Source organism: Bos taurus, chromosome 1, assembly GCF_002263795.3.
Source record: "Bos taurus isolate L1 Dominette 01449 registration number 42190680 breed Hereford chromosome 1, ARS-UCD2.0, whole genome shotgun sequence".
In the NCBI taxonomy this organism is placed as follows: Eukaryota; Metazoa; Chordata; class Mammalia; order Artiodactyla; family Bovidae; genus Bos; species Bos taurus.
The window spans coordinates 100,186,942-100,203,807 of NC_037328.1; the positions used below are offsets into that span (position 1 = coordinate 100,186,942).

General features: G+C 38.3%; 1 protein-coding gene across 7 annotated transcripts in view; it reads left to right on the plus strand.

The window, feature by feature from the left end:
* ZBBX (zinc finger B-box domain containing) overlaps nucleotides 1-16,866 on the plus strand; it is a 124,696-nt gene that overhangs the window by 105,373 nt on the left and 2,457 nt on the right. For all 7 annotated transcript variants that reach the window (XM_024995664.2, XM_024995678.2, XM_024995673.2 and 4 more), the window contains one exon: nucleotides 7,031-7,288. In XM_024995664.2, coding sequence (XP_024851432.1) covers nucleotides 7,031-7,288 — 258 coding nt within the window. The remainder of the gene's footprint in view (nucleotides 1-7,030; nucleotides 7,289-16,866) is intronic.

Here is a 16,866-nt window from a genome sequence, read left to right on the forward strand (position 1 = left end):
TTTCAAGAAACAGTATATTTATACTAGATTTTGTTTCCTCCTCTACTTGATTCAAATTATGATCACACAAAGCCATGAGATTGCTGTTTGCTGCTGTGGTTAAGACACTGCTGGTTTAAATCTAATGCTTAATATGTTGGCCCTGAAATCTTGATTTCAGTCTATTAATTCTATTTTCTAGCCAAAATAATTTTGAGATTTTCTATACGATAATTTTTGACATATTGAATGGTCATTGCAGTATTTTTCTAGTAAGTGCATGCAGAGAACTTTAACATCATTAAAATCAGTAGTGTTACTGGTTATTGTTATCTGAAAGTACCTGATAAAGTAGGTTTGCTTTGTGCTCAATTTCATATGAAGTTGCAGTTGATGACTAATGAATTAAGACAATTCAACATGCACGGTGAGTATGACGACACTGTGCTGGGTCCTGGGGAAAAGAGTTGCCTGAGTCATGTTCCTTGATCTTGGGAGCTCATGATTCAGGAGAAACATTTGACAGAGGGGACTGTTTGACTTCATCTGAAGGCCAACTTCAAGCCAGAAATTTAATTACGTATGATTTGTCCATATATGTAAGATTTATATTTCTCTCTTGCCTTAAATCCTATGATTAAAACAACTTGGCCAGCTTAGATTCTTTCCATATGCATTTATGTTGAGAAACTGTCAGATTTTAATAGGTTTTTTTTTTTTTTAGTGGAAAATCCATTCATGTATGATAAATTTTTTTTTGGCTCTATAATTAGATATATCAAAGGCTGGGGCAGCTTTGAAAATCCTGGCTGCTTCCTTCTTAGGCAGTCAAAGGAACTTTTTAAAGTCACCATAGATTGATAAAAACAAATTCTCATGTATACCATGAGAATTTGTTACTTGGGCAAATCTTTATAAGTAGCCAAATGCCTTGAAGTATCCATTTGCCGTGATCTGTTGAAGTCAATAATTTGCTATAAAAAACATTAGAAGGAGCACCTACTTGAGGCATGGTGATATAAAATAAGCCACCTTCCCAGAAGCCTGAGAGCTTACAGTCCAGTTCAGAGGCTCTCAAATGTCAGTGTGAGTGTAATCACCTGGGAAACTGATGTGGCATTCCTAGATCTTACCGTTAGAAATTTTGGGTCGTTAAGCTGAGATAAGGTTCAGGGATTTGCATTTATTTTATCAATGATTCCACTTCATGCCAACGTATAGTCCAAAAATCATACTTTGACAAAACTGCTGTATAGATATGTTGACTATGTTGACTGACATAGTCACTACGTCGCATCTGACTCTTTGCCGCCCCACAGTCTGTAGCACGCCAGGCTCCCCTGTCCTTCACTATTTCCCAGAGTTTGCTCAAACTCATGTCCAACCATCTCATCCTCTGTTGCCCTCTTCTCCTGTTGCCTTCAATCCTTTCCAGCATCAGAGTCTTTTCCAATGAGTCTTCTCTTTGCATTGGGTGGCTAAAGCATTGGAGCTTCAGCTTCAGTCCTTCCAATGAATATTCAGAACTGATTTCCTTTAGGATTGACTGGTTGGATCTCCTTGCAGTCCAAGGGACTCTCGAGTCTTCGAGAGAGTTCAAAGACTTCGAACTTGGAGAATTCAAAAGCATCAATTCTTTGACACTCAGCCTTCTTTTTGGTCCAACTCTCACATCTATACATGACTACTGGAAAAACCATAGTCTTGTAAATACATAAATTATACCATATGTAATAAAAGGTCTATAAAAAACATGAATAACATGCTTCTGGAGACTGATAGGTAGCTAATAATAGTACATATGATCAGTTATAATAGAGGTTGATGCATGTGCAGTTTTTAGGAATGGAAGTGGTAAAATAATTGCTTTGCCATTGAAACCTATCTGTATGCATGATTTTAGATGGTAGGTGAGATTTCAGCCAAATCTTAAAGAATTGTTAAGACTTCCCAGTTAGAGGTAGAAGGAGATAACTATAGAGATAGTGACCTGAAATAAAAATGAAAATTTCCTGACTATGCCACTAGTTACGGAAATCTTATATTCTGAGTTGGTGCCAGTATATAAATGAATTACTCTTTCTGTAAGACTTTAAATTTGTGAATGTAAAAACATGATAGCTATGAAATACATGTGTGTTTTGCAGCAAGTCCATTGATTCTGCCCACCCACTGCCAAACCTATGTTCCCCCACCCCAGCTTCCTCTCTCTGTAATCTGAGGAAATTATAGATTAACCCTGATCACAGTTATACTATAAATATAACAAAAGAAATTGTCCTTGGCATTAGTTCAAGAATAATATGCTATAATTACTAATAAGACCAGCAAAATATTGGGATGATAATGTAAAATAGTGGTTTGGGTTATCTTAATGGGTATAAGAATATCAATAAAGATATAAAAAATATTAATCACTCACTGAATAGACTTTAATACAATAGTAATTATTACTGTTCTAAATAAAACATTAGAATTGGATGAAATATAAGCAGAATAACCTGCTTTTTGCAGAGTGTTTCAATAGTAAATAACATTCTGACCAGAGGACTCAATATATTTTCCCCTGGATAAAGGTCACAAAATATATTTGTCTTATAATATTCTTGCTCCACTGTGTAAATTACTGAGAATTCATACATTAGAAAATGTATTTTCTAAGTGCTCCTGAAACATTTATGGAAATATTATTTACATTGCCAGTGATGGCGTAAGTTATTTCCAAAAGGTTACTTCCAAAAGATTATGTTTATAACCTACAAACTTGGTTTATAAAAAAGAAAAAAATATAGGATGATCCCTTTACTCATGGCATTTTTCATTTGTGCCTGTCTTAACCATGTCTCTAATCTTAACGCTAACAATAATATTAATAATCTTATATAGGAAACATTAAAGGAAATGACATATTCATCTAAATGAACAAAATAAATAAAACCAGGACCAAACTGAAGCCTCTCTGTCTTTCTATGGCTTATGTGCATTAAATTACACTTTTGAGTAAGAAAAATAGTCTCTTTCTTTGCTGTAGATGGGTTTGATAAAGGACAGAAATGGTATGGACCTAACAGAAGCAGAAGATATTAAGAAGAGATGGCAAGAATATACAGAAGAACTGTACAAAAAAGATCTACATGACCAAGATAATCACGATGGTGTGATCACTCACCTAGAGCCAGACATCCTGGAATGTGAAATCAAGTGGGCCTTAGAAAGCATCACTACGAACAAAGCTAGTGGAGGTGATGGAATTCCAGTTGAGCTATTTCAAATCCTGAAAGATGATGCTGTGAAAGTGCTGCACTCATTATGCCAGCAAATCTGGAAAACTCAGCAGTGGCCACAGGACTGGAGAAGGTCAGTTTTACTTCCAATCCAAAAGAAAGGCAATGCCAAAGAATGCTCAAACTACCACACAATTGCACTCATCTCACACGCTAGTAAAGTAATGCTCAAAATTCTCCAAGCCAGGCTTCAGCAATATGTGAACCGTGAACTTCCTGATGTTCAAGCTGGTTTTAGAAAAGGCAGAGGAACCAGAGATCAAATTGCCAACATCGGCCGGATCATGGAAAAAACAAGAGAGTTCCAGAAAAACATCTATTTCTGCTTTATTGACTATGCCAAAGCTTTTGACTGTGTGGATCACAATAAACTGTGGAAAATTCTGAAAGAGATGGGAATACCAGACCACCTGACCTGCCTCTTGAGAAATTTGTATGCAGGTCAGGAAGCAACAGAACTGGACATGAAACAACAGACTGGTTCCAAATAGGACAAGGAGTTTGTCAAGGCTGTATATTGTCACCCTGCTTATTTAACTTATATGCAGAGTACATCATGAGAAACACTGGGCTGGAAGAAACACAAGCTGGAATCAAGATTGCCAGGAGAAATATCAATAACCTCAGATATGCAGATGACACCACCCTTATGGCAGAAAGTGAAGAGGAACTCAAAAGCCTCTTGATGAAAGTGAAAGAGGAGAGTGAAAAAGTTGGCTTAAAGCTCAACATTCAGAAAACGAAGATCATGGCATCCGGTTCCATCACTTCATGGGAGATAGATGGGGAAACAGTGGAAACAGTGTCAGACTTTATTTTTTGGGGTTCCAAAATCACTACAGATGGTGACTGCAGCCATGAAATTAAAAGACGCTTACTCGTTGGAAGGAAAGTTATGACCAACCTAGATAGCATATTCAAAAGCAGAGACATTACTTTGCCAACAAAGGTCCGACTAGTCAAGGCTATGGTTTTTCCTGTGGTCATGTATGGATGTGAGAGTTGGACTTTGAAGAAGGCTGAGCACTGAAGAATTGATGCTTTTGAACTGTGGTGTTGGAGAAGACTCTTGAGAGTCCCTTGGACTGCAAGGAGATCCAACCAGTCCATCCTAAAAGAGATAAGTCCTGGGTGTTCTTTGGAAGGAATGATGCTAAAGCTGAAACTCCAGTACTTTGGCCACCTCATGCGAAGAGTTGACTCATTGGAAAAGACTCTGATGCTGGGAGGGATTGGGGGCAGGAGGAGAAGGGGACAACAGAGGATGAGATGGCTGGATGGCATCACTGACTCGTTGGATGTGAGTCTCGGTGAAGTCCAGGAGTTGGTGATGGACAGGGAGGCCTGGTGTGCTGCGATTCATGGGGTCGCAAAGAGTCAGACACGACTGAGCGACTGAACTGAACTGAAGCATATCTGACCCACAGCTGTGTACTTTTTTTTCTCAGTTGAGATCTTAACCTCTAATACTGTGGCAGCCAGATGTTGTTATAAGAGTTCAGCAAATGTTCGTAATCTCCTGAATTTTCTGAAGGGCATATATATATTATGTTAAAATTTTTTCATCTCATATTTCTCTGTGTTGGCAGAAGTCCAGTTCTTCTTAATAACATCTTTCATTTGTTTTATTTTAACGAGATCTAAATTCCTTTAAATTGTGATTGAGATGTAGCACAGTAAGATAGAAGGTGTGGTTTTCTCCATAGATCTAGAAGTTTCTATTTTTATAGCTGAATTACTGTATTACTGTTTATAGCTTAATTATATACTCTCTCTCCTGTACTTCTACCATTACTGTTTCTACTGCTGGTTCACTTATAAAAATGGCAGATTTGTTATTCTTGATGGCTTTAAATAAAATATTGATTCCTTACAAGTAAAATAATTCCAAATTCTAGTCATTAAAATAAATCTTAGGGATATTTACTTTTTTAAAAATACATAGGCACATTTTTGTTAGTTGTTTTTCTTTACAATTATCTGAGTGCAAATAGATGCAAAAAGATTAGACTCTTAATTTATTTACAATTTCATTTCAACAAAAATTGTTTTCAAACTTGATTTCTAAGACATGTATTAAAATTGGTACCCTTTGGGACTTACCTTAGTTAGATTTAATTGCTTAAATAATTACATACTGCATTAGGATTCTTCTTAGGGTACTTAGCTACCTTCAAAGTAGATCTTAAAAAAAATGACAAACTCAATAATCATTGACTGTTTATTACATAACAATTGCCTGTAGCCACTCTCCTGCATTTTACATTTTTCTAGAAGTCAATAGACTGGGCATAATGTTGTATGACATATATTCAGTCAAATAATAATTTTAATGATAATGGCCATAGCACTTCTTTAAAGAATCCAACATTTTACACAAAGGCAATTTGTATTAAGGGAATACAAGATTATCTTATAAATTATTTATATTTAATATACATGTATTTATCTAAATCAAAACAATGATTCACTGTATTAAAAATACACCTGTGCTATGAATATATAAATTTGTGCCTTTAATATTCCCTTCAGTTCAGTTCAGTCGCTCAGTCATGTCCGACTCCTTGCGACCCCATGAATTTCAGCACGCCAGGCCTCCCTGTCCATCACCAACTCCAGGAATTCACTCAAATTCATGTCCATTGAGTCGGTGATGCCATCCAGCCATCTCATCCTCTGTCGTCCCCTTCTCCTCCTGCCCCTAATCCCTCCCAGCATCAGAGTCTTTTCCAATGAGTCAACTCTTCGCATGAGGTGGCCAAAGTATTGGAGTTTCAGCTTTAGCATCATTCCTTCCAAAGAATACCCAGGACTGATCTCTTTTAGGATGGACTGGTTGAATCTCCTTGCAGTCCAAGGGACTCTCAAGAGTCTTCTCCAACACCACAGCTCAAAAGCATCAGTTCTTTGGTGCTCAGCTTTCTTCACAGTCATTCCCTTGGCCTTTATTAAAGAATCCTGTGAGCAATACCAAATGATATATATAGTTATGTTTTGTTAGTATAAATTTTGAAGGGATTTTTTTTTTCCTACTATGAAAGAACCACACATATTGAAGAAACCAACTAAGTCAGCCTTTGAAATAGATCAAGACAAAATGGTGACTGCCCTGGTGGAACAAATTACTAACCTGACTCAGATCTCTACTTCTGGAATTTTTCCACTGAAGTGCCCTATAAAGCAGCTGAGAGTGAACTCATATTTAGGAAAATTAGAAATGTACTTTCAGTTTTCTTTAAATCCTTTGTTTTTCCAAAAGATTTTGCATACTGGTCTATTTTGTTTCCATATCTGCTTTAATAGATGAATGTACACACCATCAAATAAAATGGGATCATTAGGAAGTGGTACATGTTTATCCTGTGGGGTTTTTTCTCTTACAAGGCACAGTGCAATATTGTCCTAGAATTTAAGAAACACAGCACAGTGGTTGGCCATGGAGTAGATGATAAGATTGGTATGTTGAATTGTTCTGGAATTGACTGGGCTTACAGATTTTTGTTTTACTTAATATTGAAATTAGCTTACCTTTCTCTGAGTGTAGACAAAATGAGGGAAGAATAACCCAAAGTGTTCTTTATAACACAAAGAAGGTAATTTAGGATTCACAAATGGAAGTAAAGCAAAATACATGATAATCTAAAGTTCATTTTCTCATAAATTCTGTTGCATGAATTTAACTGAGTTCAGGAGGCTAGTATTCTGTATCTTTTAAAGCATTCATTCAGAATTTTAAAAATGGTTGATTAATTTATTTTTTATTTTAGGCCAGATATCACAGAGACCTTCAACAGCAAATTTACCACTTTCCAACTCTGTGAAAAGACGTTCCAGCTGCTTTTCTTCTTCTCATCCCCGGTCAAGAAGTGCAGTTGGTCAGTCACTCTTTAAAGCTGCTTCTGAAATTTCAGAAATTGAATATATTGACAATACTGACCATGATGAGCCTTTCTTAGATGACACTGATGATCAGCAGACCTTAGACAGTTTGGAAAAAGAATTAAATGAGCTGAGAAATCTTGCAGGTAATGCTATTTTTTTTTTCACCATAAACAGTATTTACTTTGCCTTCTGCCTGATTCTCCATGTCATGCTCCAAGCAAACAAATTTTTCCCTTTTCCTCTTTAAACCATCAACCTTTGTGTTTGTTTTCTTGACTATCCTCTGATGTCACCCTGAAAATGTTATAGAACTTGTGTGTGCCCAGCCATATCAGAGATTATCCCCTTAGCTCATATAATTCACAGTTAAGTGGTCTTAAGGTCCTTCATGTGGACAGAAAAAAAAATGTTTTTCTCCTTCCTACAAGCTCACTGAGTGACTAATCTCTTATAAGAACCACTGCCCAATATTGTTGGAGACAAGAGCTATTCCATCTGATCTTTTGAAGCAGTATTTCTCAAGTTTCAGTGTGTACATAAATCCCCCAGGGGTGTTGTTATAATGCAGGTGTATGTCCGGGGTGGGATGCAAGATTCTGCGTTTTTACTAAGATGTCCCAATTTTGAGCCTTTTATTTTCATTCATTTCTAGAAGTTTTGATTGTGGCATTCTTGTCTGTTTTATCTTTAGAGTCCATTGGCAAGTTAGATTAATTTAGCAATTTTTTTCCCTCTGCACTTAGTAGGCATTTCTCCATTGTCTTCCGTCCCCGGATAATGTGCTAGTTAGTACTTTGGCACAGTTTCTCCATTTAACTTTTGTTTGGTTGAATTTAATTGTCAATTTTTTTTCCCACTGGTAGAGCTTGTGGTAGCTCTATTAACTGAATCCTGTCATGTTGGAGAATGCCTGCTACCTTTGTATTTGAATGGCAAATTGACTGTGGGTATTCTCCTTGTGTCTGGGCTTCCCAGGTGGCTCAGTGGTAAAGAATCTGCCTACCAATCAAGAGACATGGGTTTGATCCTTGGGTCAGGAAGATCCCTTGGAGAAGGAAATGGCAACCCATTCCAGTTTCTTGCCTGGGAAATCCCAAGGACAGAGGAGCCTGACAGGCTACAGTCCATGGGGTCACAAAAGAGTTGGACATGACTGAGTGATTAAACAACAAAAAAATCTCCTTGGGTCATTTTTCTCTTAAACTTTGTACGCACTGATTCATCCTTTCCTGGATCTGAATTCTGCTGTAAAGTAGTTCAAGGTTTCTCATTTTTACTTCACTCTCTTTTGCATGTGACATGCTTCTTTCTTGATTGGATATTTGGAGAATTTTTTTCCTTAATATTTGAAATTATTGGGCCAGGATTGTATTTCAGTATCAGTAATTCAGCATTTCTTAAAGCACAGAAGTTCCTCTTTGTTTTCAGAGAAATTTTCTTCTGTCATATATTTGAGTTGCTATTCTGTTCCATTTGGCTTTTTGCTGCTGAGAAACCTGTTTTGTTTATGTTGGATCTTTTTACGATGTTTACTTATGTTTCTTCAACTGTTTTAAGCTGCTTTTATTTTGCTTTTTATTTACTGTGATTATCTCAAGTTTGTCTCTTATATCAGCATTTCAATTTTCAGCTGGTTATAGGCCATTCTTTATGGATTGACCCAGTAAATTACCTCTTTACAGGCATTCTTTTTTTTGTGTGTAATTTTTACTTTGATGTAATTTAAACTTAGAGAACTGCAAGAATGCAAGAATAGTACAAGGAAGTTCCATACACATTTCACCCATTTCATGACCTGTTTGTCTTACCTCATTTGAATGTATGTACACACACACACACAAATACAACTCTTTTTCTGAACCATTTGAGAGAATGTTACAAGATTCATGCCCCTTTTCCAAAAATATATTTTAGTGTATTTCCTACAAGCAACAGCTTTTTCTTGTGTAACCATAGTACAGTGATCAAAATCAAGAAATTAAACATTAATACATTGTAATTCTCTAACCTTCAGTACATATCTAATTTTTTAAAATTGTCTCAGTGATGTTCGTTATAGCATGTTTTTTTCTGGTGCAAGGTCCAATCCAGGAACAAGTTTGCTTTTCCTTTTTGACGTCTGACATGTTGCTGTTTGATCTTTTAGGTTAGTTTTATTCTTTTTAAAAATGTCATTCTTATTATTTATTCTGTAACCAAAGGACTTATGAGGGAATTTTCATAGGGTCTTGATCTGTTATCTACCAGATTGCTCTTTCACGGAATCGTTTTTTGTGTGCAGTGGATTCTTGGATTCCAGTTTGTTTGCTGTCATTTCCTCACGTCTTACTTGTTCACATGTGTTGTGAGTGGCTTTGCTCATATCTTCTGTCTTTTCTGATACAGTGAGACTGCATTCCTCTAAAATCTACTCTCTCCTCTCTGCTTGTGCTAGATGTGTCAGTCTTCTCTATGGGGCTACTGTTTGTGAGTTGGCTATTGACTCTTTTCTGTATCCCGCTGGCTCAAAGGCACAGGGAGAATAGATGAAGGATTGAAGAGTTCAGCTTCCTTTATTGGAGGATCTGGGCTCTCTTGTCTTTTTCTGGATTTTATTGAATGCCAAACTTCATTGGACCTGATTTGAAGTGTGTTTTGTCTCTGTTGGGACACCTGCGGGTGTGTGATTTTCTTGCCTCCACTAAGATATTATGGTGGATGTTCAGGGCTTAAAAATATTTTCAACATTTTCTCCTTGCTTTCCCCTTACCCACTGCTTTTCCCAATTTCTTGTGGTACTGGTTAGACTTGTGAGCCCTTTAGATGCCTCTCCTTTTCCTGTCACTAGTTTGTGTGCACACTGAGTGGGAAGGAGAAAGGGTGTGGACAGAGTAGGCCCCCAGCTGTACCTTAATGAACCTTCTGTTTATTCCTTTGTTGTCCCTTATCAAGGTTTATGTGAATTTGTATCTCTTCCTTTGGTTCCATTTATGATTTTATTTTATTTTTAATTTTTCTCCCTTTCCTATTCACTTCATTAGGGATTGGGGAAGAAGAAATTGTGATTCATCTTTACCTATCACTCACTTGCCTGACTCTGCTTTACTAAAAATCAAATATAAATATGCTTGGAGGTAATTCTCATGTCAAAAGTCATTTCTAGGGACTTCCCTGGAGGTTCAGTGGTTAAAACTTTGCCTTCCAATGCAGAGGGTAGAGGGTTCAATCCTGGCTGGGGAGCTAAGATCCAACATGCCTAGTGGCCAAAAAACAAAACAAAACCAGAAATGATATTGTAACGAATTTAATAAAGGCTTTAAAAAAATGGGTCACATAAAAATACCTTTGAAAAAATTAATTCTAAAATGAAGCATATCAGATCTGAACTAGATCAAAAGGATAGTAATACAATTTTTAATCAGAAGATGAAGGTTGTCTTATTTGGTAAATTGGTCAATTTCATTATTTACAAATGAAATACTTTACAAACATACTTGTTTGTCTCTAACCTCTCAGCTTTTTTATTTTGTTTATCAGGTTTTCCTTATGTGCTTCACCTTTCCCCTGTCACTCATTTCCTCATACACCCACACCAGTATTTTCACCAAAACACATACCTTTTCATACATTAAAAGCAAGTACACACTACATAGCCTGTGAACTACCAGAGCTTTTTCATGGGTCAGGAGCAGAATGTAATCACTTACACACAGTCCACTGAGGAATGGCTCTCTTTCTATTTGGGAAGATTGGCCTTGGATGAATGCACAACTTTGGAGACATTCACCTGGAGCTGAGGAAAGAAGAGGACTGCACATCAGCTAAATTGTCCCAACAGTCAGGGAGGTGACAGCTGCGGTGGTGCAATCAGGCTTTATTCTAGAAAATTCATTGATTCTGCACAGTCTTTTATATTCTGTTCAGCATCAATGGGTAGAAAAATTCCACCCACATGTCACTACTCATGATGAGTTCTGAAACAACTCTCAATGAAGTCTGGTCTCACACAGATACAGCTACACAACTGTATTCATACAAATGTAAATGGGTGTGCATTCCCATGAAAGCTGCCTTTTTTGTAAGCAACAAACCTTATGACTAATTTTATGTCAGCTCTAGGATACCTCCACTTCCTCCAAGTTCTAGGAAAAGAGCCCTGCCAAAGAATCTGGAGAAGAGGACAGGAAATAATTACATTGAGTAGTGTTTCTCCTTTGACTCCAATTGCTGAAGCTGACAATAGAGTCATTTCATAAGGAGACAGACCAGTGGGAGCTGAGGATATGTGTGTGTGTGTATGCAGGCTGAATCAGGAAACAAAGAGCAGCAAAGCAGGGTGGTTGAGAGCCATGCTCTAGGGCCAGGGGTTTGGCTCTGAAATGTGGAGCTACAAATTCCCAGCTTTGTGACAACAGACAAATTATTATACTTTCTTAATCTCTCTCTGTATCAGTTTCCATGTATGAAAGATGAGTATGAGAATAGGCCCTATCATAAATTGTTCAGTGATTGAATTTGAGTATATATTAAATACTATATTTATAAAAATTTTGCACATACACACACACCTACACTTTACCATTGAAGTGCTTAGCACATAGTCTGTGCTGAAAACACTGTTAAATTATATAAGAAACCAGTGGGCAGTGCTTTTGACGTATAGTAAGTTAAGGTGCTCTTGGCAAGTCCAACTTTTAGTCAAAAGCATATAAACTCCGTTTCTATTCTAGAACCATGTTTTCTTCTGGGCCACTTTGAGAATTATAGTTAGCTCTAGTTCATGCTGTTTAATTATTCCTCCACAAGTACCTTTGTAAATAACACTAAATTCTACTTATGCTTTAGTATCTCAGTCATGTCCGACCCTTTGTGACCCTTTGGACTGTGGTCTGCCAGGCTCCTCTGTCCATGGTATTCTCCAGGCAAGAATACTGGAGTGGTTGCCATTTCCTCTTCCAGGGGACCTTCCAGACCCAGGTATCAAACCTGTATCTCCTGTGTCTTCTGCATTGCAAGTGGATTCTTTACCATTGAGCCATTACCAAGGCATTTTTTGTCAGTTTTTGGATATTGTTATAGCCTGAATGGAGAAGACAATGGCAACCCACTCCAGTACTCTTGCCTGGAGAATCCCATGGACGGAGGACCCTGGTGGGCTACAGTCCATGGGGTCGTGAAGAGTCAGACACGACTGAGCGACTTCACTTTCACTTTTCATTTTCATGCACTGGAGAAGGAAATGGCAACCCACTCCAGTTTTCTTGCCTGGAGAATCCCAGGGATGGAGGAGCCTGGTGGGCTGCCGTCTATGGGATTGCACAGAGTTGGACACGACTGAAGCGACTTAGCAGCAGCAGCAGCAGCAGCAGCATAGCCTGAATAATTTGGAAATATCAGAAGATTTGCATTATGAGAAAATATCAGTAATCAAATGCAATAAAACATTCACTTCTTCAGTGATTAAAAATTATTGTTTGGGGCCTTCTCTGGTGGTTCAGTGGCTAAGACTATGTTCCCAGTGCAGGGGGCACAGCTTCAGTCCTTGCTCAAGGAACTGAAATCCCACATGCCACACTATGCAGCCAAAAAGAAAAGCCTTATTTGTTTTAAACTCATTCTTACTTGTTGTTTGAGTTTTTGTGGTCCTTAAATTCCTTTGGCAATCCTATGCTTGTACGAGTCTGCAGGTACTCAGCTGAGTAATTAAAGACAGAGAACTTTTTCTTAAATAAGAAAGAATAAAAATCTACCTGATACTAGTATGAACTACAGTATGAAGTAAAATAGTGAGGCAGTGGTTTCCTGAGTAATTAGAAGGTTGACCATCAAGTAAGATATTAAACTGTAAAATGGCTAGTCAGAATTATAGTCAGCTAATTAACTAGATAACCCTTGTAAAGACAGTCAGGTGAAATTGAATTAGAATGGCAATTTTTTTTTGCTTTAGAGTATCTTGGAATTTTAGGAAAAAAAATTGGGTGACATATAAAAGTGAAAGTCAACATATTAAAAACATTCTGATGTGGGAATATGAAGCCATTCAATGAGTTGTAATAATCACTGTTTGTTCTTATATGAACTGTTGCTCCATTTGATCTTCATAGCTGTCCTGTTGGTAGATGGGTGAGGAAGTGATACTTTTTGGTCTCCCCTGTGTGGCTATAGTAACTGAGACTCTGGATGGTGCAGCGACTGCCTCCCCTGGGTGCCCAGAGGCACCCATGCACAAACCCAGGCAGATCTGCCCCACGTTCCTTTGTCTGACCACCAGACCTGTGTGCCACTTAAATAATTTGAGATCTTTCCTTCAACTCACTACTGTGATCACTTGAGAGGCAGAGGGTGTTGGGCAGAGTGAAGGCAAAGGAAAGAAGGGTTGAAGGATAAATGAGGCAAGACAGTGGAGGAGGGGAAACAGGCTGGTGGATTGGGCGTGGGCTCACAGGTTACAGGGGGAGGGTCCTGATGGTCATATCTCCCGAATATTGGGATGTGTTTTGTATGTGTATCTAATCCTTTAGAAGTGGTGCTTGTTTTTGTTGTTGGTGGTGAATTATTTACTGGGAAATTGCCTGTATACTTTGTTTCTGTTCCTTGAAAGGGATTAACCTGTCATTTGGTCCTTCCTTTCCTCTTTACTTCATTTCTTTATTCATGTGTGTTTATTTCCCTGTAGAATAAAGTTTAAGTGACCCGAGTTTTAGAAATACACTGTGGAACTTTGTATACAGTCAATGTTCCCTCTTTGCCATTCTTTATTATTGCATTTAAGAGATTCTTCAGTGATCAAAGAACATACACTTATCCCATTTATTCCAGGGATAGGAAAGATTTAACTTCAATCCACTCTCAACAATCAGCTGGTTTGACAGTTATAAAGTAAAATCTCCAATGAAAATATCAATGCAATCTTCCCTGGTCCCATATGAGAAAAATCAGAACACTTGGGTTTTTGTATGGTTGACCTTTTAGGTTTTAACACTAACCTGCAGTAGGGTTTTTGTTAAAGTTTTATTTTTTTCTGCCTTGAAAGTCAAGTGATGTCACCTCTGCTCCTGTTAACTGAAATTAAATAACTCTTCCTATTAATTCTGAAATAAAATTTTGAGACTGAATAATTATACAAAAATAGTCCCATTCTGTTTGTATAATTTGAATTAGCTCAGTATTCATTCAGTTAGGACTTGAAAGACTAATAGAGGCTTGAAAGACTAACCTCTCCTGGTGGGATTCCTTAGATCTAAGCATCACTATTGGGTTAGCACTGTGGTTCTACCAGTTCCAAATCCTGAGCTGACTACTTTCCCACAGGTAACATTCTTTTTCTTGTGGTATGTAAAAGGATCTTGTATACCTGTTTTATTCACCTTGTGGGGTGGGGGGGCGGGGGGAACACCACCTTGTGGAGAAGATAATAGCCTAATGCTAAATAATTAGATTCTGGAACATAGTGATTTATGACTGTGGTGAGCTGAAAGAGCTTAGGTTGAGTTCCAGGTCTTCTACTTGTAGTTGTGTGAACAAGTTATCAGTCCCTAGTGGGCCCTCAATTTCTTAATCTCCAATAAGTGGGATGGGACAAAAATTTTCACTAAGGAATCTTTTGTTTTTCTCAGAAGTAATCTTATAGAGAATTCCCAAACATAAACGAGACCAATGAAAGCTGTCTTACTTGCTTTGGGGTGGTGGGAGCAGAAGCCTCAACCTTCAGCCTGCAGGATTTCTCCACGTATTGTCATTGTGAATGTTCTGGACTTTGAAGGACACTTACAGTTGTAAATGTATGGATGTCTATCTTCAGTTCAGTCGCTCAGTCGTGTCCGACTCTTTGCGACCCCATGGACTGCAGCACGCCAGGTCTCCCTGTCCATCGCCAATTCCCAGAGCTCACTCAAACTCATGTCCATTGAGTTGGTGATGCCATCCAACCATCTCATCCTATGTGGTCTCCTTCTCCTTCTGCCTTCAATCTTTCCCATCATCAGGGTCTTTTCAAATGAGTTAGTTCTTCGCATCAGGTGGCCAGAGTATTGGAGTTTCAGCTTCAGCATCAGTCCTTCCAGGACTGACTTCCTTTAGGATGGACTGGTTGGATCTCCTTGCAGTCCAAGGGACTCTCAAGAGTCTTTTCCGACACCACAGTTCAAAAGCATCAATTCTTCAGCGCTCAGCTTTCTTTATAGTCCAACTCTCACATCCATACATGACTACTGGAAAAACCATAGCTTTGACTAGACAGACCTTTGTTGACAAAGTAATGTCTCTGCTTTTTAATATGCTGTCTATGTTTGTCATAACTTTTCTTCCAAGGAGTAAGCATCTTTTTATTTCATGGCTGCAGTCATGTGATTTTGGAGCCCAAGAAAATAGAGTCTGTTACTATTCCTACTGTTTCCCTATCTATTTGCCATGAAGTGATGGGACAAGATGCCATGATCTTAGTTATCTTGCAGGAAGGATATTCTTAGTTCATTTTTATAGGGGAATCTCTGCTTGCTCACAAACTTCAAGTTAATACTAACCACCCCCAATTATCTTCAGTCAGGGATTTAATACATGCAGTCTGGTGTTTGGTCCTTCTGATCCTGTCACTTTCATTAAAGTGAAGGGAGGAATGCGTGCTAAGTCTGACTCTTTGAGACCCTGTGGACCGTAGCTGGCCAGGCTCTTCTGTCTAAAGGTTTCTCCAGGCAAGAGTACTGGAGTGGGTTGCCATGCCCTCCTCTAGGAGATATTCCCCACCTTGGGATTGAACTCCCCTCTCTTACATCTCCTGCATTGGCAGGTGGGTTCTTTCCCACTCACACCACCTGGGTAACACCAGGAATAACAGCCAGTAATTTTTATAGTTTTAAAAGTCACCATAGCATAACCTCATGTAGAAGTTAGATGTCTCTGACAACATTATGTCTAATGTAGTAATCATATTTACTTCTATACTTGATATTTTGGTAGTTCATGTAAGGAAGGTATTGCTTACACATTTGCTTATTGAACTTGAACTACCTGTCCTTACTCAGGCTGAATTGGGAGAAGGCAATGGCAACCCACTCCAGTACTCTTGCCTGGAAAATCCCATGGCCGGAGGAGCCTGGTAGGCTGCGGTCCACGGGGTCACTAAGAGTTGGACACAACTAAGCATCTTCACTTTCAGTTTTTACTTTCATGCATTGGAGAAGAAAATGGCAACCCACTCCAGTGTTCTTGCCTGGAGAATCCTAGGGATGGAGGAGTCTGGTGGGCTGCCGTCTCTGGGGTCGCACAGAGTTGGACACGACTGAAACAACTTAGCAGCAGCAGCAGAAGGCTGAATCACAGGCCAACTTCAGGAAAAAGAAGATTTAAGGCTTTTCCCCTTTCATATACACATGCTTATTATCTACCCAAATAAAGCAAGGCAGTCTAAAAGAAAGAGTAGCTTTTCCAAAACTAACCTTTGCCTGAGACTGTGTGGGGGCAAACCTTTTATTTCTTAGAAGACAAAAAGATATAATAAAATGTTTAACATTCAGGCAAGTTGAGGAGTTGCCCAATATTGTAAGTTTAAAAAAGATTGCTTGTATTTCCTTGGAACTTTGTAAATTTTCAGAGCATTTGTCACTTAAGTATAGTGTATGTTAAAATTCAATGTGGCTAGGCAAAAGAAGTCAGACTGCTGTTTAGTTGCTAAGTCGTGTCCAACTCCTTTGAGACCACATATACTGTAGCCCACCAGGCTCCTCTGTCCAAGGAATTTTCCAGG